The sequence below is a fragment of the Astatotilapia calliptera genome, chromosome 2 (genome assembly GCF_964374335.1).
Source record: "Astatotilapia calliptera chromosome 2, fAstCal68.1, whole genome shotgun sequence".
Lineage (NCBI taxonomy): Eukaryota > Metazoa > Chordata > Actinopteri > Cichliformes > Cichlidae > Astatotilapia > Astatotilapia calliptera.
In genome coordinates this window covers 32,960,179-32,983,806 of record NC_137423.1, presented here as the reverse complement: position 1 = coordinate 32,983,806, position 23,628 = coordinate 32,960,179, and the positions used below count along the sequence as shown (strand labels likewise).

Here is a 23,628-nt window from a genome sequence, read left to right as displayed (position 1 = left end):
CTTCTTTGTAATTAGAGAGTTGTTGTATGCCACATTAGAGGCTTTAGTGACAAATGACTTAACGAGCTACACAGGGAGTCCTAATTATTCTGCAATTAGAAATGTAATTATGGGTTGCTCGAACAGTTTGCTTGCTAGCAGTGTGAGGGAGCAGAGGCAGAGCGAGTATCACATTTAACCGTTTGCTAATCTGTCACACACGGAGAGGTAGACAGTGCCCCAATCTTTAAACCTGTGGCCTAACCTGGCCCTGTAATCCATCAGTGCACAGGTAAACTAGATTTTAAAAAAGCCCTGGCCTAATGAGATAGATTCATAACGCAGGATTAAATACCGCGTATGCATAGATGTGCACATATATTTATAATCATAATGTCTCCAAACCTTCCGGGAAGTTGCAGTGACATAATGGAGAGGTAATAGGTTGAAACTGGATTTCTCTGAGCCTGTCTATGTTATTCAATAAGCAAATCTACATTAGACACTACATTATCATGTTAATCAGGTAATGAGGTTCAACATGTAGCTTCTAGTTAAATAGTAATGGAAATGTAGAGAAGCAGGGATCTTATTATAGTCTTTTCCTGTTTTACAAAACAAGCTCTTCTACACTGTTTCTGAGAGCGGTCCTTTGGCGTTCTTGGTAGAGAGAGAAGGTCATAGGGCAGAATGCATTAAACCACCACATTTAGCAGCTGCAAGAGAGTGTCTGGTCTCGTTTTCACTTTGTGAGTTTGTCTGTGAGTGTTTTATAAGGGCAGAGTTTTGGTGTGAATACTATAACCAGAGGTACTGCAAAAGCATTTGAGTGTACTTTGACTGGTATTTATATGTATATCAGTCGAAGGGCAGATTTTGTCCACATGCCTCAAAGCGTGCAGGCTACAGTTACAAGTTTCCTGGTGAGTAGATGACACTATAATGAAGCCAGAACGTAAAGATGGGTATGAACTCACTGGTGTATCTGCTCGTGTGATGCATTTTAAGGCAATCCATCCAATCTCTTGTTCTTTTCCAATTCAGGGTTGCAGGGGTTATCCCAGGTGTCATAGGGCAAAAGGTTGGGTACACCCTTGACAGGTTGTCAACCATTCACACCCACATTTACACCTAGGGCCAATTTATAATCACAATTTAACTTAACCCCACTAATGGCATGTCTTTGGATGTGGGAAGAAGCAAGAGTACCTGGAGAGAACGCACGCAGACATGGGGAGAACATGCAAACTCCACACAGGCCCACAGCTGTCATCTTATATGTTAGTATACATTTTGAATTGTTCAGCCAGCTGAAATTCCCCTGGTTCCCTTATTACACTGTTAGAGCATTCCTGCTGCCTCAAAGCAAATTAAATGCAAATTACATGAGCGGGCTGTTCATCCTTTCAGGGTCAGTGTTTGTGTTTGTGCCATGCTCGCAGGCAGTGCTGGGGCCAATGCACTACAGTACTAGTTGTAGTGAGTAACTCGTGCCAGTGATGGCAGATGAGGGCTAAGAGGGTATAGCCCTACAAACCCCACCCTGAGCTCTGGATGACCTGCCAGCCTGGCAACCTTACTGCCCCATGTACCGTTCCAGGGCTCAGCCTCTTTGAAAGCTGTGGGTTGTAGTTTAAATTCCCGTACATGTTTGTAAGACCTGTGAGAGGCAAACAGTTTGTGTTTCACAAGCTGCTTAAAGGGAGATTTATTATGAATCTTTCCAGTGTCGTAAACCTGGTTAAAACATCAACATGATTAAAGAACAGTTTGAGACTTTAGGACAGGAGCATCGCCCTGTCCAACCCTGGAATTTTTTTCTTCACTCCTCTCTTGGATCTCAGTTTCTTCTGTAAATACTTGAAATTATATTTAGCAGTTGCATCATTTTTGAGTAGCAAACCTAAAAAGAAACTCTTGACTCCAACAGTTTTTGGGATCAGACTTTTAATTGGACTTAAATTCACATAAATAACATTGGTTCATATATATTTTGTATAATATACAACTTTATATAATATATATTTCCCCCTATGATTTACATTCCTCTCTGACTAAAAGTATATCTGTTATATCTATGGAAACAGGAAGCATTGCAGGAAGGCAAAACTGCTCTTTTTGTGCTGTTTCAGTTTTCTTCTCTCTTTTTTTTTTTAAATTAAGGTCCAAATGTCAAAAGGAGAGGAGTGCCTTTCTTTTGAGTTGTAAAAAACCAAAACCAAAAACCAAAAAACATTTTCCAAGTTACACAAACAGAAAAGCAGAAAGGAGAATCTATTGCATTGTCTCTAGGGTATTACACTGCACTACAAGGAGTGGGTAGCTATTGAAAATCATTCACCGTATATATTTTACTGTATTGACTTGTGACACAAAAAAAGAGCACTGCAGATGATCTGATATGCATGGCAATGAACATTTTCTGTATGCTTTCGAAGTTTTTTTCCCCCCCATTGTAAAAAATAAAAATAAAAATTGAGAATATGTTTGACTCGACAGGAAACCCTATCTCGAAGATAAGGACAGAGTTACAGCATGAACCTGCGGCAAGGTCACATATTCATGCAGTGACCAAGCCGAGCACACTTGCACAGATGACTTGAGCTTGTCGGTCCAGATCACAAATCAACACTGTTCGGCTGCTGCGACCGACATTATTCAGCAAGATGAATGGATATCTGGAAGTCAGGTAACGTTCGGTAAGCTCCCTGCTTTGTTCGTGTGCTGTGTTATCTTTGACATGTGGAACATCTCTATCAATCAACACCTCGAGTAAATATTCATAACTGATGCACCGTTCAGTTTCCCTTGGTGAATAATGCAGATCCGATTTTCACTGCCGTTCCGAACTGACTCATCAAGGAACTTTAAGGTCACAAGCAAATGATTTAAAACAGTGTGTTTGCAGGGTATGCCTGCTTTTTCAAGTCAAGGAGATCATAGCCTGTCAGAGTAGAAATGTTACAAGACAGTCAACAGTTATATACCCCGTGATGAGTAAAAGGAGTGAAATTGGCAATGAGGCGTAAGGTTTCTCGTGTCAAATCGGGTAAAAGTCTGCATCTTTTTTTAAGCACAACCTCCAGTGTCACTTTGTCACAGCTTCTCTCAACTTTCTGGCTACGTGGCCTCTTAAATCGGCAAAAACTATGATACATATTTGATTGTCTGAATCAGCCCTGCTTCCTTGAATATCAAACCAGAGAGAAACTGTCACCCACGCTAGGCCTTTAAATCCGAACCTGAAAGCAAAACTATTTTTTCCAACTTCAGCTGCTATTTCAATAGTGATCAAGAACAGAAAGATTTTCGAGGTCAGGTCTGCTTGTAAAATGTTCAGGTGAGCCTCTACCCAAAGGGAAAAAACCTAATTGGTGAGCTTGAAAGAGTTACTTAAATTACCCGGTGAACTGTGAGATCCTATAATGTATCATGCATTTATCACGACAAGACCAACCTAAACTGAACGTGGAGTGTGTTGGTGTGTGTGTGTGTGGTAACAAATTACAGAGGAAAACACAATCATGCCATGACATTGCGACAGACAGCAGGTTTAAGTGTTAACCACCTCCTTCCGTGAAAAGTCAACAACAAACAGCTATTAGTTATTCATTATAATCACAATAAAAATCCCACAAACACCATCATAATCATATCCCTTTTCTAAACGTAGTTTCACTGTATGCTATTGAAAAAATGCAATGGGGAGGACAAGTCGCTGGTTGTGTTTAAAGCACAGTAAACAAAAGCTGTGACTTCTTTCTTTATTGCAAAGTTCTCCGAGTGACCAAAAGAGGTTTTACTGCAGTATGTTTTACACGCTAACCACCATAAATTACTTTGAAAATATGAGCAGAAAAATAGGATGAGTTAACACAACCAGCAGCAGTGCTTATTGTCTCTTACCCTCCCCATTACAACCCTGCCACACATCCATCTTTTTCAATACTCACAGAGGGGAGTTAGTGTTAATTAAAAAGTGCATCATGAATATGTTGCGATTAATAATAAAAGTAAACTTTTTTTTTCCATAAATAACACTTTTTTTTCCCTCTAGTTATCAATAAACCTCTTATTATACAAGTCGAGTAGTCACACGATTCAAATCTGGCCCCTGGGATCTTGTTAATAAAGAATCCGGGAGCGACGCTAACGCTTCCTGAAATAAGGAAGCTGTGACCTGTCAATACAAAACAAGACTGACGGGTCAAATCCAAGAGGAAGATCGAGGAAAGGACTATAGCAGTGACCACACATAGCTATTAAGGACACAACACATGAACAGCGGCAAGGAAATACTTGCAGTACAGCCTGCTGTAGTAGACAAACTGAAAAAAAATGGGACATTTTAAGAATCAAGAGTCTCTGTGTGGGAAAAAGAATACCACTCTCGTGTCTGGACTGATGCGGGAGGTTTTAGTGTTTTTGTTTCATCGGTATGATCACACTGTAAATGTGTCACATTTTGGGAGTGCAGATGATGCTAACGTGGCATGTGTTTAAGCATACATCATTATACTCAAAATATGCAGTTAAGCTCTGTGTTACTTTTACAACCAAGAAAAAAAATACTACTGAACTCGCTGTCTTAATTTGTAGTTTTTTTCCTAGTCTCAAATCTTCTTACAGTGAATTTGCAGTTACTGGTGTGCATTATTTTTCCATTTTGTGCAGTAAATACAAAACTCTACCAAGCTAGAGATTGTAATGTCTATAATTGGATGTCTGCATACACATTTGGAGAAACTGTAAGATACTTTGATATATTTGCTAAAATATGATCAGCAAAGATCTGTTCATAATTTTGCTTTTTATTTGTTTTTATTAATGTAGAAATCAAAATCAAAAAAATGACTGAATAAAAGCTTGGTATTGTACGTTTCCCAGAGAATGTATGTACTAGTGTAAACCTTGTAGGAATCAAACTTCCCCAAAGGAAAAAAGCTCCTTTTTTGGGGGACAGAAAAAGTCCAGGCTGGCAGCATTTCAAAAGCTTACCCATTCACACGTTACACTTTTGTTAAATCTGTAATAAAAGACAAATTTAAACACTTTAGACACTTATGATCAGAAGGTTACGTTCTGCAGCTTGAAAGTTGGAGCTTCCACAATTTATGCTACAAGGCCAGCTCGGCTGCTTGCGCTGCAATAACAGACATGAAAGTGGCATCAATTTTCACACTACTAAGACAGACGATAAACTAAACAAATCCTGACTGCTTGACCCTAACGCTGGGGGGGATCCAGACGCTCTGAAATGATGTGTGGGGTAATTTGCTGGTAGGTTTGTGTTTACTTGTCCCCTTAGAGAGAAGGGTAATTTATAATCAAGACATTAAAAGATCGGCTTTTTTGGGAACAACAGTGCCCCTGATACTCAGGGAATGAGGAGGCTCACTTACTGGTTCGATACAGCTAAAAATTGTGATTCTAAGCATCTGCTATGGCCTTTCCATCCACCTGTTTGATAACTATTATGGATCGGTGGATGGCACTTTGCACTGCTGTGGTCAAAGCATCAATCGGTTTTCTATTCATTTTTCTCTGTATATTTTTCCTTTTCTGTCTTTCTCATAATCTACCACAGGTTAAGTAGTTTCACTGTTCATGTGCTGCACCTTCAAACTTTAAATGGCTGACATGAAGATTCTCACTTTGGTCTTCTGCCTGGGGTGAAACACAGATGAAAAAAGGAAGACCTTAAATGGTCCTGAAAATACAGGACACCAAAGCTTTCTCTGTCAGTGACTGCAGGGCATCGGATGGACTTTACGTATGCTGATGGCTGCAGTCAAAAGACCTCATTCCCATTCGTTGATGATGGATTTGCAAAATATTGGATGGCTACAAACTAACCGGACTGACATTTTTCCAGACTGCTGTGCATATTTGCAACTTTTTAAACCCATATGAAAGTAACTAGCTAACATGAGCCACCGTGTCAGTGTTTTAATCGCATTTACAGTCACACGACCACTCAGTGGCAGGCCTTCATCCCGGTCAAGTATGGCGAGTCTTGCCGGCACATCCCCATTTGCTGCTGTTGGTGCTCTTGAAGATCCGAGGCCACACCATCGACAAAATCGGGGACAGGTAGCCCTGAGAGAATCATGACTGACTTGTTCCAGATCATGAAAGTGGGTACAACAGGTAGGAGGAAGGAGATTTCAAAGGTGTGGATATGCTGGGAATTCATGGCATCGTAAAAGGACAGCGAATTGTTGTCGTAGTCCAGCAGGACACCCAGCCGCCTCAGCTGCAGACTCGCCTCCACCAGCATCTCCTTACCATCGTGCCGCACCATAAAGTTGCTGTTGCAACGTGAGAACACCCACGAGGATGAGTTTTTGCCGCTCCATTCGTTTTTTGGGGCTGATTTGTAAGCCACGCCGATGGCATACCTGCAGGGAAAGCACATTTTGGAACACATTACTGATCTGAAGCAAGTGTCCTCCTTAATGACTTTACTTACACAGTCAGGCTACCTCATGCTGAGGACACACAAGATACACGTAGCCCCTTTGGGTTTTTTGTGCATGAAAAAGGTCTACTTCACAGCCAATTAGTGAAAAGAATATAATTAGGATAAGAGTATACACTGTGTGTGGTGTGTGTCTGTTGTGTGTGTGTGGGGGAGGTTGCGTAACAGCCTAGATTTAAACTCCCAAAAGAAAGATATTTCAGTTTATCAAGCCTCCTTGCAGGCTTGTATAATGCACTTGTGCGTACGTGCAATTCTTACCATGTGGATGCTCCGAGTAGCACCTCCCAGTAGTGACACCCGCTGTCAATAAAGACATTACCAGCAGCTCCATAGGAGCCTGTTCCGCTGAAGCGCTCCGGGGTGTGGCTCTTCTTCAGCGAGCTCTCGTCCTTCTCCATGGTCAGGCAGTCGTTGGACAGACGTAACTTCTTGTGGGCTGTTTTTGGGTCCAACTTGAAAGGTTGACCTGGGAGGAGATATAATTACGTGCTGTTACTGTATGTAATAATAAAAATGCCGTCATCATTAAATTCCAAATCTTCATGAATGGCACACAAACAAAGATGTGACCTGAGATGTTTAATTATTACCTCGATAATGCTGAAATATTATAACTGGGTAGGTAAAGTGCTCATTTCTAATGTCATTTTTAATACAGATATATCACGGTTATATTTATGACTATGATTATTACTAGCAGTGACAGCTGTACATGGTGTAACAGTAACAGATGGATAAACATATCTGTATTTATAAATGATACACAAAGGAGGAGTAATCTTATATAAATTAAGAATTAAGCACTTGCTAATACCTTATAAATACCTTATTAATGCTTAATAGTGTGACATTATTATACAGCGTTAGTTATTCCTGTAATGAAAACCCAAATACAGAAGCTCACTGTGCACATTTTTAGGTATAACATGCTCATTTTATACTACAGCTTTCAAAATAGTGTCCAGGTGTTGTTTGACTTAAATTGCTTTGTTTACTTTATTCTCATGAATGAATATATTTATTGGTTGTAGAGCTGTGGGTGTTATGGGAAATGTATTTTTGATTTGTAATAATTCCACCAATGTTGACCTCAAACTTATCGATTGATACGGCATACTAGAACGTGTGTTTGTTTAGTGCATTAGCTCTGCGCGTGGATATAAACAGAACCAAAACAGGAGGGGGATTATTATATGAGAGACACATCAGGAGGATTAGGTGACAGCCAAGGCAGAGAATGAAGAGATTGCTTCATCTTTGCTGTTCTCAACTGCAGGCATGCTACTGGTGTGGAAGCCAAGATTTTTGGCGAAATACACAGTGTATCTGTGTGTAACAGTTTTTGTTTTCATCAAGAACATGTTCAGTGTTGGTGCAAACATCCTGTGTGAAAATAAAGAAGGCAAATAACTGCAGAGAAATGGCTTCATACAGCCCATTAAGTAATGATTGAGTAATGGTTAGTTATATGCTCATGCTGCTTAAGCTGATTAGCTGTATGGAGCTGGTAATATGTGGTTAAAGTGTGCAAGTCTGGTGAATGTTGCAACGTTTGAAAATGGTTCAGGTACACAGTGTACTGGAAATATATGAAAATATTGCAAGGTGAGGGATCCAATCATGATCAAGTGATCATGGCTGACTATTTTATTTTTTAGTTCCTCCGTGTTTTAGGTCCCACTGAGAAATAAACTAGGAGACGAACCAGAACTGTGCCTCCAAAATTGACTTACATGTTGCTTACACCTGCACTCCTCACAAAGCTTAACTGACAGTGTTTTTAGTCCGGACTTCAGGTTAAAACACACCCAAGCTCATTTTTGGTCTCCACCATCTCTTACTAAAATATTCTCTCTTTCAGCTCTTTAATGCTTCTGTATGTTCACCTGCTAGTTTCTGATTGTGTGTCTGCCATTGTTTTTTTTCCACTCAAGCTTGTGAAGTGAAAGAGGCCGGCGATGCCACAAGATAAAAGGAAGAAAGAACCAAAAATAAGAATAAAACGAGAGGAAGATTTCAACCCAGAGCAGCAAAAGCAGAAAACAAATAGAAAGCGGGGTGAGAAGTGCTTGCAGAGAACTCACAGGGAGAGACACAAGAGGAGAATGTTTGAGATACAAGGGCGAGAGTCTAAACTTCAAAGCTTCTCACAGCCTTTGGTGAAAACATTTCGTAACAGTGGAGGAAGCCACCCGGCATTTTCCTCTGTGCCTCCAATCACACAGACTTGGAAATTAGCTGAAGGAAATAGCCTTCACTTCCACCACGATAGGTAGCGGTTGGGGCTTTTCAGTGGAAATGTTACTACCCGGCTGCAACAATTCAGTTTGCAATGGCACCAGTAATTTGGGTGTAATGGGTGGAAAATTGGGAGGGCAAAACTAGGTGAGTGGCAGAGAGAGAGAGGAGCTATGGAGCGAGAAGGAGAAGAGAAGTTGAGGGGATAATATGAGACTGAAGATTGAGCAGAGGATCCCCTCTCAACCTCTCAATGTGTGTGTGCGTAGGCTTCATGGAAGTCAGCCACATCCCTTCCAGACCTGACATTTAACTCTGACACCTCTCATCTCATCTCTCAGCCTCCCTGAGCCTCCCATGGCTTAATGAGCGACACAATGAGGACCCGGACTCCGCCTCCCCTCTCTCTATCTGCCCTTGCCTTCATCTCTCTTCCCCCCATTCTTTCATTCTCATCCTCTCTATCCTCTCTCCACTCTCACACACTCCCCTCTCCAATAATCTGCGTGGTGAGTGTGTGTTACCGCATGTGGATATGAGACGACGAGGCCAATGCGCTGCTGGCAGCCAATTACATTAATGCGCTCTCTTCTTTGAACTGCTTATCGCTGCCAGCGCAGCCATTTCCAAACACTGGGGCTCTGTCATGCCTTTCCAGGGGATGACTCCTGAGAGCCCAGGCTGGGCCCGAGGTTCAGGAAGGGGAGACGCATGTGACGGTAGAGGACAAGCAGGCCCGTACACAAGGCATCAACTAGAGCCTCTCCAAGAAGCAGACATGCCGTTCAGTAAATTGCCAAGAAGAAATGTTTTGAACCGGGGCCAGCGGGATTCTTGTAAATGGACAAAGCCTGAAATAATCAGTTTGCACCTAAACTGTGAGTTTTTTGGCATGATCTCACTGCAAATAAAACTATCAAAATGGACGGTACAACTGAAATAACCCATGAATATGTCGAATAGCTGGAAGGTTTAGAGACTAAACTGTTACAAATTTGAAAAAAAAAAAAATAAATCGCCTGCAACTTGTAACCACTGCCCAAGTTTTCATTTCCTGTTTTAAGGCACCTGCAAGCCATGTCTACTCCCAGAATGAGTCATAAGTCTGTCACTGGTGAAAATGAGCCCAATACATTTCTGTGCTGAACATAGAAATTTAGCAACTTGTACTTTAGCGTTTTCATTTTATGAAGCCGTTCTACATTACTATTCATACATCAGTACTTTAACTTAATGCTGAATGTCGGACAAACCTACACGCAGTGAGGAATGTTCTACTGTGTGAAAGTTCTTCTTTTATTTAAGTTAAAGATTTGAGTACTCAGTGCGCCGCTGAAGCTTCTCCATGTTGCAGAGCCGCCATGAAATGAACAGACCCAGAGTCACAGCGAGTGTGCTGGTATTTGCTAGCAGCACTTGGAGAACATGCCAAATTTGATTTCTTCTGGAGTGCTGTACTCCTGGCCTAAAGGTGTAAATAAGTCATGTGTGGAGTTCTACATTAGGAAGAAGACCGTTTCAAAATAAGAAAGTGAATGTTTACTTCAAAGAAAGTTCTTACATCAGCTACCTTTAGAAACCACACAGGCATGCCCCCACACAAATAAAACTCTTGACTAAAAATATGCATATTGCTGTCAGATTCTAGAGCCAAAACAATAAAGACGAGATGGGGGAGCAGCAAATCTCAGAGATGTAATATCCAAGCGGTAACTGTGATTAGCGTGCTTCAGCCTCTGCAGAAATACTCAGCGATATCTGTGTCTGCAGAGATAATCGCTCTACGTTAGACTACCTCAGAGCTGTGCATTGTTACGTACTTGCGAGTCTTTAATGGAACCTTGTAAAACACAGAAATGAAATTGTATCAAGGAAAAAAAGAGAGGAGAGAAATAAAAGAGACAACTGTTGGGGGAGCATTTATAAAAAGTAATTTCATTCCAACTTCATTCTGCTGGGTCTTTGCTGAAGTAGTTGCAGTGGGGCAGCATCTGGGTAATCGACTTTATTTCAATTCAGTCAATTTCACCCACACTTCTTCTTTTTCCTGGCTTCCATTTTTGCTGAGGGAAAGATTGGGTTGCCTCCATAATAAAGGAGATCCATTTTACTACATAACTAAACAATTACTCCAGTAGAAACAGCAGCATCAGGGACACCGAGCGAGCTCTCGTAACACAGCAGCAGCATAACGCAACCTTGTATCCTTCCACAGGTTTTTACATTTGTTTAGAAGTTGCCAACTGGCAGCGTGCCGTTTTTCTTCTAATTGTCTCGTTCATATGTGACGTGGCGTCGAATCCAGCTGTGCTGACTACTTTCATCTGTCTGAGATACAGAGGTACACTGGTGAGATTAGAAATGCAGCAGCCATGTAACACGGACGGGGACATCCAATAACACTGCATGGGTATTAGGTGCTCAGCATGACTTCTTGGCATCGAGAGTGTTTATGTGTCACATCCTCTCTTTTCAGTCCTTCCTGGGCAATTTTTGGCTCTTTCTACAAAACTTCTCCAAAAACTGGAAAAGTCTTTGTGTAGTGAAAAAGCAAAGACAAACAGCAGTCCTTGATCTTCTGCAGTTTCACCCTTTAACGAACTAGGCAAAGTCTTCAGAGACCAGTGCTAGAAAAATAATATTCAGTAAGGCTTCTGGGTCTGCTTAGAATTTCACTGTGATTAAGAAGCCATTTTTGGAAAGGAAGCGTCTGTGATGGTTCGTTAGAGTAAAAGCATGTGAAAGACTGCCTCCCCCCCCCCCCCCTTCTTCCAGCGAGATTCTTTCTCAGGGCTTTTGCTTGTGTGTGTGAAATGTAATCATTCACTAAAACAAAGCCACGCTCTCGGTATTCCCTCTTTTGTTGTGTCAATTCACATAAATGTGCTGCACTGCAGGAAAAAAAATAGCAAATGTATCAAAGGGTACTTGAAAGCATGGTTTTATTATGAAGCTTTCCTTGGTGAGATGCTGATCGTTCTAGCTTCCAGTGTTCACATTCAGTTTGCAGTCTGGCATTTTAACACAACCCCAATCGCCCCCCTCCACCTGCTGGCATTTTCACCAGCTGAATTAATGAATTTCAGCGAGCAACTATAAGAAAAAACTCTGCCAGCCTCAAAAATACAAATGACAAAACATGGTCATATACTATACTGCAAAAAGTAAATCACTGAATTCCGGTGTTCCAATCACTTGCATGGCCACAGGTGTACAAAATCAAAACAGCCAGGCATGCAGACTGTTTCTACAAACATTCGTGAAAGAATGGGTCGCACTCAGGGTCTCAGTGAATTCCAGAGTGGTACTGTGATAGCATGCTGCCAAGTCTTATCATAAAATTTCCTCACTATTAAATATTCCACAGTCAGCTGTTATTGATAGTATAACAAAGTGGCACATACTACATAGAGTTTGCCAAATTTCTGCAGAGTCAGTTGCTACAAAGGTCCAAAGTTCATGTAGCCTTCAAATTAGTGAGTTCCATGAAATGGGTTTCCATGACTGAGCAGCCGCTGCACACTCCTAAACCTCATGGAAACCCTTCCAAGAAGAGTCGAAGTTGTCATAGCAGCAAAAGATGGGCATGAGGTTTAGGAGTGGACATCATATTAAACTTGACAGATTAAGAATGGGATGTCACTGAAGGATGATGTAGCGTACGATGGCACCATAGGCTTTGAAAGTTAAAGCTGATGTTTAATTGGCTTGGTAACCTTCAAGATAACAATAACAGGATAATAATAAGATCTTTTATTGTGGTTTATGATAAAACTGAGCTGCCTCACGTTCAGCTAATGAGAAACGCTATGTGCTAGCGCTGACAGCTCATAAAAACAAAGCTATTTATAACGCAGTGAAGTGACCTGGCTGTCTTTAGCTCTATGGACTATTTGGATATCAACAAGAAAGATGAAATGATGCAACACTATGTGGGAAGACCAAAGCAAATAAATGCGCCATCAATCAGTACTTCTTAAAAGTTCTTAACTACGTCTTAATAAAGGAACATTCCCAAGAGGGCGGCACTGTGGCTCATTCTTACATTTATGGAAAACAATGAAGCTCTATTGCATCGAGGAATCAGCTAACATCTGTCCAAAAAACTACTTTCTTGCTGTTTTTCATCATATAATGAAATTTCTTGACAGTGCATACAGTGATGGACTACAGAGTTTGATGCTAGACTGGATCAGCTAGGGGGATGTTCTATTCTGTGTCAATTGCTTGTTTTCCTATGGAGCTGTGATTTATTGTTTTCACTGTCAAGCAACTCAAGGTGCTGTGGGACTTCTAAAAGGTTGCCTGGCAGCTAAATAGGTCAGACTTTGCTTTTTAAATGTCTTTTCAGACTGATTTGCCCCTGACAAGCAGCCTAAACACTGTTGCTTTAAAACCCTCTGAATTGGAATGCCCCTGATTGAAAGCACACACGGCACCCATCTAAAAAGAGTAATATCAAAAACTTTTCCAAAAAAGAAAAAAAAAAGTCAAAGTGACAAGTAGAGACAAACTGGGAGACATTTGGAGTTTTGGTTTGCAAACTCTGTTCTCTGAGATTATTAAAGAACAGAATCGTAAATCCCACTGCCAGTGTTACTTCAGGGCCCCGTGGGGGCCAGACGAGTTGTTGCAGGATTATTGTTTGTCTTGTTCTTGGAAACAGTTCTTTATGACTAATGACAGCATTTTGGGTTTTTTTTGTCTCATGCTGCATAATGAAGGTGGAACTCGACATATACCTCCCAGAAGGGCATACATAATGAATACGGATCTAAACATAACAGGTATGTTAAACACAATGTTGGAATTGGAGAGAAATTCAATATTTGGTGCTGCGTCTGATTGTTTGGACTTTCTTTTTAATAATATAGAGTCTTTATAGGATATAAATTGCCCTGAGGCGAGTGTTGCAAATTGGCACCACCTAAATCAAAAGAACTGAACTGCTTTATTTAATTTTACTGTTAATCTATTTAAAAACAAAGTCATGGAGATATTCCAGGGCTACTTTTTGTGCATGCACAGACTGTCTCTCTATTGTTTTTAATTTATTTGACAGATCAGAACAAACGGGGAGTTAGAAGTAGCACTGACATGCAAAAAAGATCAACTATCTACCAGGAATGCTTTAAAATCCCAGTATGCACCATGTGCCACTATTCTATGTGGACCCTTCCTCTTCTCCTCTATAGCTTTCCAACCTCTGCTCCGATTTACCTCCTGTTTCTTCATCTCATCTCTACCTCCGACTGTTTACTTTAAGGAGTGCGTGGTAGCTCGGGGCCTGTCATCAGAGATGCATGCTGGGTAAATATTATTGCAGGCCCTTTAACACGAGGAGGGACGTGTATCCCTGGGGCACCTTGACATGTGATATTTTCAGCTGGGATTTTAGCTGCTTACCTAATATTGTGTCTAGGATCTGAGGAACACACACATACACACACCCACAAACTCTCTGGGGTTTGCTGGCTCCCTGCTTTGTACACACACAATATGACTGCCCAGAATAGTTTACCAATAGAATGACAAACATTGTTAAGTCAACAGTCCAGTGTTTGACTGTCAGCAAAGTTGCTGCCTACAGGAAGGCAAGTATTCATTCAGATTGGGTTTTGTTTAGACATAAACAATATGCTCACTCAAAATAGAGGCTAGTCTTTAGTTAAAACAATAGAGCTGCTAAATGAAGACATATTTAAGCCTGGGTTTATATTGTTGGTGCTCCTCCGTCAGACAGTTTCTTTTGTTCTAGAAAATTACAGTGGAGGCTTCACGCTGTGGGACAGCTCCAAATGTTAAGCCAGAAAGCTGGAATGTGAATGCGTCTGGTCATTGTAAAAACACACTATCATAGCTAAACTGACAACATATCAGTGGAGATGAGAATGTAATAGCTAGAAATATTCACAAAAAATTAAAAAAAACCCTGTCATGTTCAAAAGAAGCTGTTCATGGCCTTAGCTGAGGAAATTCCAACTTATAGTTGAAATCAAGCTGCACCGGCACTTCAAAATCAGAAGTTATGAGTGGGACAGCCTGCTCCATAGGACTATAGTGAGTGGCCTGCAGTGTGGAATAATTTTAGACTGTATATAAAAGATGGACACAGCCACCGTGACATCATGTCTGGTTTTGCAGTCTAGAGGATCTTGGTTGTGGGTGTACTGGTGTTTTACTGGTGTTTGAAAACCTGACTTGACAAAGAGCAGATCTGACTTAAAAACCCAGGAAGACACACTCAAGAGCATATCCTGCTTTATTTTCTGTTTCACTCTAACTGGAACTACATTTTTGCAAAATAATAAGGTCGTAGATCAAGAAAGTGGTAGGGCCTTTATTTGCTTACAGTTCTATATAATCAGACGTCTCGTTCCAACTGTCTATGGGAACAACAGTCAGACACAGACAGATAGAGAGAGGCACTGCATGATAAACTGTAAGACCAATCTACATAACATGCAAAAAAGCCACTCATTCTAAATTTAAATCTGTTCTCTGTCCTAAATAACCAAACTGCTTCATACTCTGAGTGCAGCTTTGCTTCTTGTTGACATGAATTCATTACCGAGACAGACAGGCAATTAAAAAAATGCACAAACAGGGCACCGCCTAACAGAAGCAGTCTGGATTAATATGGGTTCTTGTTGTTTTGTGAGCTACAACTTTAATAAATTGTGACCGAGCAGAAATGCAAACTTAATTGAATTTAATGCTTAAAAATGCATAAAAATATTTTTTTGCTTAAGCACAAATGTAATCATTATTATGTCGTTTTCAAAAAAGACGTTTTTTAAATGACTAAATGCTTCAATTTAAAATAATATTTTACTATCATAATTTTTTCTATAATAAATAAAAGATATATTAAAGAACAGTAAAGCAAATATCTGTGAAGAATACGAGTCATAAAAAGAAAACGTGCTTTTTCTGTACTTAAATAACACCACTCTGTGCTTGTTTAAAGTGAATGTGTTTCCCATTGAAGAATTACAAAGTGTAACTGGACTGGCATATTGCACTTTTACCCATCTCTCTACGTTGCTGAGGCCTGGGTTGTATTATTGGGTAAAAGCAGTAGTCTGAGGGCACTCACATCTGCAGACACTCATCCCTGCAAAGAGCTATTTGGTGTCTTTTATTCACCCAACACTCTTCCTTTCTCACTCTCAATCTGTCACGTTTCATCCACTTGCACACGCTCTCTCTGTAGGTTTCTGGCTCCATTTTTTGAAGACAGTCATGTAGAAACCTGGTCACAGTTCAATCTGAGGTAAATGCACAGTTGTGATACTAAAAGGTCACACAAGCACACTTGCTTGTACAGCACTGCGCAAAAGTCTTAAACAACCCTTCATTTTTTCTTATATGTCGGAAAATGAGAAATAGGTGCGGTGATTTATTGAAACGTGTCCAAACATACATCTAAATTTAGTATATAAGGCAAAATCAGTTTGTACAATTCTAACAAGCTTTAAAGTCAAGATTTGGTATGCCCACCTTTATTCTTCAACAAAGTCTGAACTCTCTTAGGCAAACTGTTATCACTTTTTCAGATGATTTTTAGATGATATTGGATGGATATTGGATGGTGGATCAAAATGTGACGGTGTTTTTCAGTGTTCATAATTACATCAGTTTTGACAAGTTCTCAAACACCACTGACTAAAATACAGAATGAAGCCATGACATATCCTCAACCGTGGTTTACAGATAGCTGTAGACACTTCCTGCCATAATTTCCTCCCGACCTACTACATACATCCGCTTCCGCTTATCTTTTTCAGGGTCGCAGGGGGCGCTGGAGCCTATCCCAGCTTTCATAGGGCGAGAGGCGGGGTACACCCTGGACAGGTCGCCAGTCTGTCACAGGGCCAACACACAGAGACAAACAACCATTCGCACCCACATTCACACCTATGGGCAATTTTGACTGCTCAAATAACCCTTCTCCACTATAATAACCTATCCCCACTAACAGCATGTCTTCGGACTGTGGGAGGAAGCCGGAGTACCCAGGGAGGACCCACGCGAACACGGGGAGAACACAGAAACTCCACACAAAAAGCCCCCGGCCTGATGGTGGAATTGAACACAGGACCTTATTTCTGTGCAACAACAGTGCTAACCATCGTGCCACCATGCCGCCGATTTAAACGAAAGTTTAAAATGTATTTCTTCACCTGTTAACAAACTAAAAATCTCCCACTTTCATCTAAAAATGATAAGACAGAATGACTGAACTGAAAATGAGAAACTGAAAAATTTCACAAAGCCTGGAGCACTTTTGCTCAAGACCCCTTTGAAAAGTTGAAAGAAACTAGAAGAAAAATATGGAGACATGAGGAGTGGCTCAAGACTTCTGTGCAGTACTGTATATGCACATGCCCCTCTTAGCATCATGCTTAATTCATATGTTATTCAAAAAGCTGTGAGTTACTTCACATGTTGGCTGCGAGCATCCCACAGCAAAGTGATACTTCCATATGCTCCAGCGTTAGTGCCACTGTTCACTTTCAGGCACTCGAGGTTTAGCTTTTATTAGACTGACCTCAAAAGCCAGTGAAAGCTCTAGGACATGATTTTAAACGTTGTCTCAATCAAGCAAACCTGAATTTCAAAAGGATGAAAACATTTAAAGATTGAACACTTGAGATGGGTAGTATATATATATAAAAAAGAAAAGATAGAAATCTCTGTTGCAGAAAATGAGCAGGTGTCTTATTTTACTCCTTTTTAATTGTAAAATGTTGTTGAGTAGCTTCAAGATGCTGGCTTCAGGCGGAAATGTGGACTGGACTACAGAGAGCTGTTGGTAAGATGAAAGATGAAAATTTTTTTAGCTCCTAATGAGATCACATGAAGCAGTTTATATGCTTTTAAACATCTCCCACCGGAGCCACAAAATGATTTATACAGTACGCAAATACTATTTATTTATTTTTACATACTTTTATGCCATAGTAGTGTAGTAAAACTGGTGAAATGCTCCTTTATTATTCCTGGATTCCACCACAATACATCCTAAATTTTCAAGATTCCCGAAAAACAATTTAACATAATAATCCAACTTCTTGAATATCTTTTAATACGAAGAAGACTTTAAAACAAATGTTTAAAGTATTTGGTGCTAATACCTGTAGGGCTGCCCAGTGTTAAGACTGAAAGGTGTATCATCTTTAAAAAAAAAAAAAAAAAAAGGATAAGCATGACCTCTGAGATTATTTGACAGATGGCATAAAGATTGAAAAATAGACTCCAGACGAGGCGATCATATGCCATAGCCAGGGGTAACAGAGGCCAGCGTGCCAAGAAAGGGGTTAGAGAGGGACACAAAAGCGGAACATGAAAAGTTTGAGGCCACAACAAGCTGTTGCATAACAAAAAAAGACCTTAACAAACGGAAAAAAACAACAAAGGCCATGTCGAATTCCTTCACTTTATTTTAACACGATCAGCTCCCATAAAATGTCTTTTAGAATTTGTGATGGTAATTGGTGTAATATATTAAGCATTTCCTTATGCATTCAGTGCTTTGCATTAAATTGCAATTTGTGTCCTCTGAGGTCAAATAAGACGAGTTTATTCAGTTTATTTGCTTGCGATTAAGTCAACATCTGTGCTTATTAGGAAACTTGTTCACATTTAGTTAGGCTCTCTGAGTCTGTGTACCATATTTGTTAGTTTCAGTTCATAAAATTTAAATTGTTATAATTATTAAAACTATTAATATCTTCGGGAATTCACCTTGTTTTGAGGTTTGAGAGTTGCTGCAATCCCAAATATGATCTGCAGCAATTTAAGGAGTCATGTTGTTGAAAAGGCAGGATTGTGATGCATGACTTTATAGTATCTGGTAGTGCTACATGTCAAAATGCTCTTTGCTTGCAACCCTCTGCCTGAAATATGATGAGCTTAGGTTAAAAGCCCCCAGATCCTCTCATCCTAAAATACTGAGACAGCTAAACCTTCCAATCTAGTCACAGACAAAAAAGAGACTTCAAGTGCAAGTTCTGAGCTCAAAAAGCTTGCTACTTGAGCCCACAGAGCAGCAGTCAGAAGGAAAAAACTCTAATAAGCTTGTCAAAGTGAGATATCTGTGATCGGTTTTGTTGTGACCCATTTTAATCCAAAATCACTATTCGACTTCACCAGAACAGATGAGTGAGGCTCTGTAATCTCAATACCAATTCTTCTGCCAAAAATAAAGTGGGAGAGGAGAGGGAGAATGAGGGACAAAAACATGTGAAGAGGCTGACACAAACACAGGTGTCATAATGAAAACCACAAAACCTCAATCATGGATAAAAATATTAATGTTTTTTGTTATTTTGATGGCTTGTCTAAACCATTACAGCAGAACGAAATGCTGGTTGCCAATCACCGACTCAGAATCTCAACCACTGTTGGCTGTGGGTGGACAAGCTTCTTTCCCCTGATAGCACAGGCTGCCAGAGGAGAGGAAGAATGACAGCGTGGGGGTAGAGGGGGAGAGAGAAAATCATTCAATATTGCACTAAACTACAGCTTTAGCCTATGTAGTGCATTATACTAATGCATATGATATACTTTGTCGTGTGCTATCTTGCACTACGCTGTAGTGGCAAATATGTATGGTAATAGGCAGTGGACAGAGATTTCGTTTATGTGTGGGTGGGTCTGACTGTTTCTTACATGAGAGCTCATGGTGACTTACTATTCTGTTCATACGGTTAAGAGTATACATATATCTATATAATATACATAATGCATTTGACCTCAGTTTATTAGTAAAGCCAGGCATGATTCTCTTTAATGTCAACCATAAAACCAGTATTTACTACATATATCACAACTTTTTATGTAGTCAGTACACTATTGTTTAAATATAGGTATTTTAAAATTATTCACTATGTGTAGTACAGTATAGTTTAGACTGTGATTTTAGCTCACTGGTAGGTGTTTGCTAGGCAACATGATGCATAATGAAAAAATTAGATGTTGTCGCAAAATAAAAATGATTTCCTGAGGTGGTATTTATGTATGCACATTATATTTGGGTCTTTTTAGTTTATTGGTAGGTTGCTAGGCAACAAGATCACATCATATCTCAATGTCACTGCTGTGAAATAAAAATCCTTGTATGCTTTTATAAGTCGTCGAAAGTGCATAAACTCAAAACTCAACAAGTGGATTGTTTTAGCCTGTTGGTAAGTGGTTGCTAGGCAACACGCTTGATGTTGTAGTTTCTGATATAGATGAGAACCTTCAGGGAGCCTTGCTCAACTCCTGATCATGCAGGAAGAGTTGACAAACAAACAGAGATTTCATGTATTATAAAAAGATTACTGTATACTGTCAATAGACAATCTCTGACCATATCATGTCAATAAAGCTTTACTGAACTGAAATAAACTGGGAAATTTCCAGATGGCAGTATCTCATACAGTGGAAAAAAGGATATGCTGGTGAGGAGGGTGATAGTGCTTTCTAGAAGCCTGCTAAGACGAATACTTAATACTAAAATATGTTAAATCAGTGACATAAAGTAAAAAAGGTTCAAACCTTAACTATGCCTATATATTCCAAGTGTATCCTGATGACAGTTAATCCTAAAAACCACTCCCGGCATAGGCTGAAATGAGCTGGCATATCAGCTGCATTTTTGCTTCACTGCACTTCGGCTGCAATTTTAGACTGATTTTAAAATTTTATTGAGCACCCCTGGGGCACATCCTAAATTAGCGATATCGCTGAGGTTTTAACTTATTATATGCCACAGCTGAACCTGATGAATATTCCCGCAAAATAGACTGTGGGTGATGTGACTTTGTAGATACAGCCATGACGTCTCTTTTACTGTTTTTAAAAGAGGAATGTTAAGAATGATTCATCTTTGAGTTGAACTAGTGATAAATTATGATGATACCCTGCAATATTCATCATGGTTGTTGTCAAGCAGCACTAACATATTACCTTATCACTTGATATGGGAGCCTCTAGAGGGGACTTAAATTTGACATTCATTGTAGCTTGCAGTGCAACCAAGAAGCCCCACATTACAGAGAGGTTGGTGCTGTAAGACTTCAGCAAAGGAAAAAATAGTCACAGAATCCATCAATAAATCCAGACTGCTGGAGAACACTGAATCAGATCTAGGTGTAAAACTAAACAAGACTGTCAGTACACAAAATTATTATCTGGAATAAATGTTTAGACCACTCACAATAATCACTCAAAATCAGCAGGAACCACACAGAAACAGCTACTTACAAACTACGGATAGTGGTTTATTTTAAAATACAAATAAATAACCTCTGTGGTGTTTGTCACTAGTTTTGTCACTGGACCTGGTGTAGTGTACTGACAAGTAAATGTTAACAATGTCTATTTAGTGGCATAGACTTGATCCAGTGTGGTCAGTAAACAACACATTCTGTTGTGGCCATGCATTGTTAAAATGTGGTCACAATTTAATTATGTTCCCATGCAATTCTAACCAGTGACCACATCATAATGTTTGGCAAGGCAATATTTTTCCCCCATGTCCCAAAGGAGTTAAGCATTTTTAAGACTATTCTATCTCTTCAAGTTGACTCTAACCTTACATGCCCCAAAGAGTATCAGTGGTTTTATGAAGTTTATTTGCTCACATTTAGCTAACCTTAAAAACTGCATTTTTTTTACTAGCTTGTACTGTTACAGGGAAAAAGAAGCATGTTAAAGCAATGGAAAATAGTTCAAGTCTGAGGCGAGCTTTGACAGCAGCAATCTCTACCTCAGGGAGAAAACAGGAGAAAAGAAACAAAAGAGAAACAACGAAGAATCTGAAGGACGACAATTAAACAGTCTTGTAAAAACAGTGGAAATTTCTCCAAGCAGGAAAAACAACTGCTGTGTACGCGGTAAGAACAAAACGAGTACATTTATAGAAGAAGGGAGGATGCCATATCAGTTCTGCGACAGACTGGCGACAGAGGTGCTGGTGCTCAGAGTACTACAGGTTTAATCCCTGTAACATTTGCAGTGGTAAAAATAAGTTGTACTGTTGCACAACTCACTGTAATCTGACAGGTGTGTAGGAGAGGAAAAACGTGGAAAAGCTCTCTCGTGTACAGTTTACTTAATTCAGCTACTTGTACACCTTAATGTGTGTCAAAGCACAGAATACTTGTCAAGGGTCTTGCTACCAAAAGTACTGTATGTACATACTTCAAAAAGTAAGTATGCACATACTTGTAACTTAAATACACACTTTTTGGTGGGGAGAGGGTGATAACAGTAAACCTACGCTGACAAAAAGTGGCTAAAATGTGATAAGTAAACGTTACAATTCTATCTTCTATGTACGAACCATTCAGGATGTGAACTCTATAAGCTAAAATAAGTGTGTGAGGATTCCTTACCCATATCCCAGTATACTTTTAATCTTACCATCACACTATTTGTGGTGTTATTACTAGAGCATTATCCATGTAGGATACTTTTTGTGTCATTTTGCAGAATTTGTAGTGGTATTGTGCTGATGGACGATGTAGTCAGAGATTAATTTTAGATCTTACGATAATCATCATAGCGTATGTATATATGAAGTCTGTATGTACAGCCAACAAGTCGCTACTGACCAAGGAAGGTATGAAGCATTTTCCAGGCTCCTTCTATTCCGAGCACAATTAAGCTAGGTGACTCATATACATGTACACGTACAGTCATAAAGCCATAATTTTCCATTTTTACAGTGTTTACAATTTCTTGAAATTGATGGCGTCAACACACCAAAAGGTAACGATATTACCAACATGTTGTATTGTTGATATAATATGGTTTTCTGAGGTCTGCAAACCATTAAATTCTGTCTATATTTACATTTTGCACAGTACCAACTTTTTTGAAATTGCACTTGTAAGAATATCGTAATATCAAATGTCTACTCAAGAAATGTCCAAACACATTTTTGACATAAATACTTTTTGTTGAAAAATTGTCAACTTTTTGATTCTCCACATCAGAGAATGATGAAAGCCTACCTTCTGGAAATATGCCTTTAAATTTTTTTACATTATACTTTTTGTTTTTTCTTTAACTGTTCATACATTTAGACTAAAATTATTCAGTGAAGATTGCATGGCCTACAGTGAATTGCTTTGAGTGTGAGTGAGTGATTGTGACAGAAATACATTAGGCACTGCTGGCACTCTTGCTGCTTTCTCCTTTCATGTATGCATATACAATGTAATAATCTAAACTAGCTCTGAATCAGCAGCAAATCTGCCACTCACTTGTAAATCAAAGACAATCCTTTGGGAAAAACACTCAGTCGTGACAACATTATGTTGCACATATGATACAGAGAGAGATGCAAACTTTTAGCTGTATTAAATATCCAAACCCAAATAACACTGCTTGTAAATATTCATGAAAAGGCTGGCAGAAGTGTAACATGTGCCTTCACTTACTGTTGGTTTTGAGGCGGGCTGGCTCACTGTTGCGACTTCCTGCTTGGTTGATAGCCTTGACGAAGAAGATATAACGGGTGCCACTCTGCAAGCCGTGCACCGTGTAGTGGTTCTGCTTGATGTTAGGTACGATCATCCAGCTGTCTGCAGAGTTGTACAAGCCTGGCAGAGCCACAGAGACACACACAAGTACACACAGCATTAGTAACAAGGTTATGTTGCCGCTTTTAAGGTAAGCAGAGTTAGTGTGTCCTGCTAAGAACCTTTTTTTTCCAGTGATGTTCAAAAGAGTAAAATCTGTTCTCAATTCCGACCAGAGGAGGGTTATTTTTCCTCAAAGCCCCCAAGTGAGTCATCCCCACCCAAATAAGGAGCTCAGAGACCACACGGCTCTCCATGTTATGCAACATTTATGTCTACATACTAATCCATCCCATTACAGTACTTTTACATCAGGTTTAGCATGACAAACTCCCCTGAGGCAATATT

General features: G+C 39.8%; 1 protein-coding gene across 5 annotated transcripts in view; it reads right to left on the bottom strand.

Moving 5' to 3' along the window:
- Nucleotides 1-1,909: 1,909 nt before the first annotated feature.
- The window catches only part of mid2 (midline 2), a 175,477-nt gene continuing 153,758 nt past the window's right edge, over nt 1,910-23,628 (bottom strand). For all 5 annotated transcript variants that reach the window (XM_026142972.2, XM_026142964.2, XM_080289240.1 and 2 more), the window contains 3 exons: nt 23,140-23,301; nt 6,722-6,929; nt 1,910-6,380 (listed from right to left, as the gene is read on the bottom strand). In XM_026142972.2, coding sequence (XP_025998757.1) covers nt 5,957-6,380; nt 6,722-6,929; nt 23,140-23,301 — 794 coding nt within the window. In that variant the 3' untranslated portion in view covers nt 1,910-5,956. The remainder of the gene's footprint in view (nt 6,381-6,721; nt 6,930-23,139; nt 23,302-23,628) is intronic.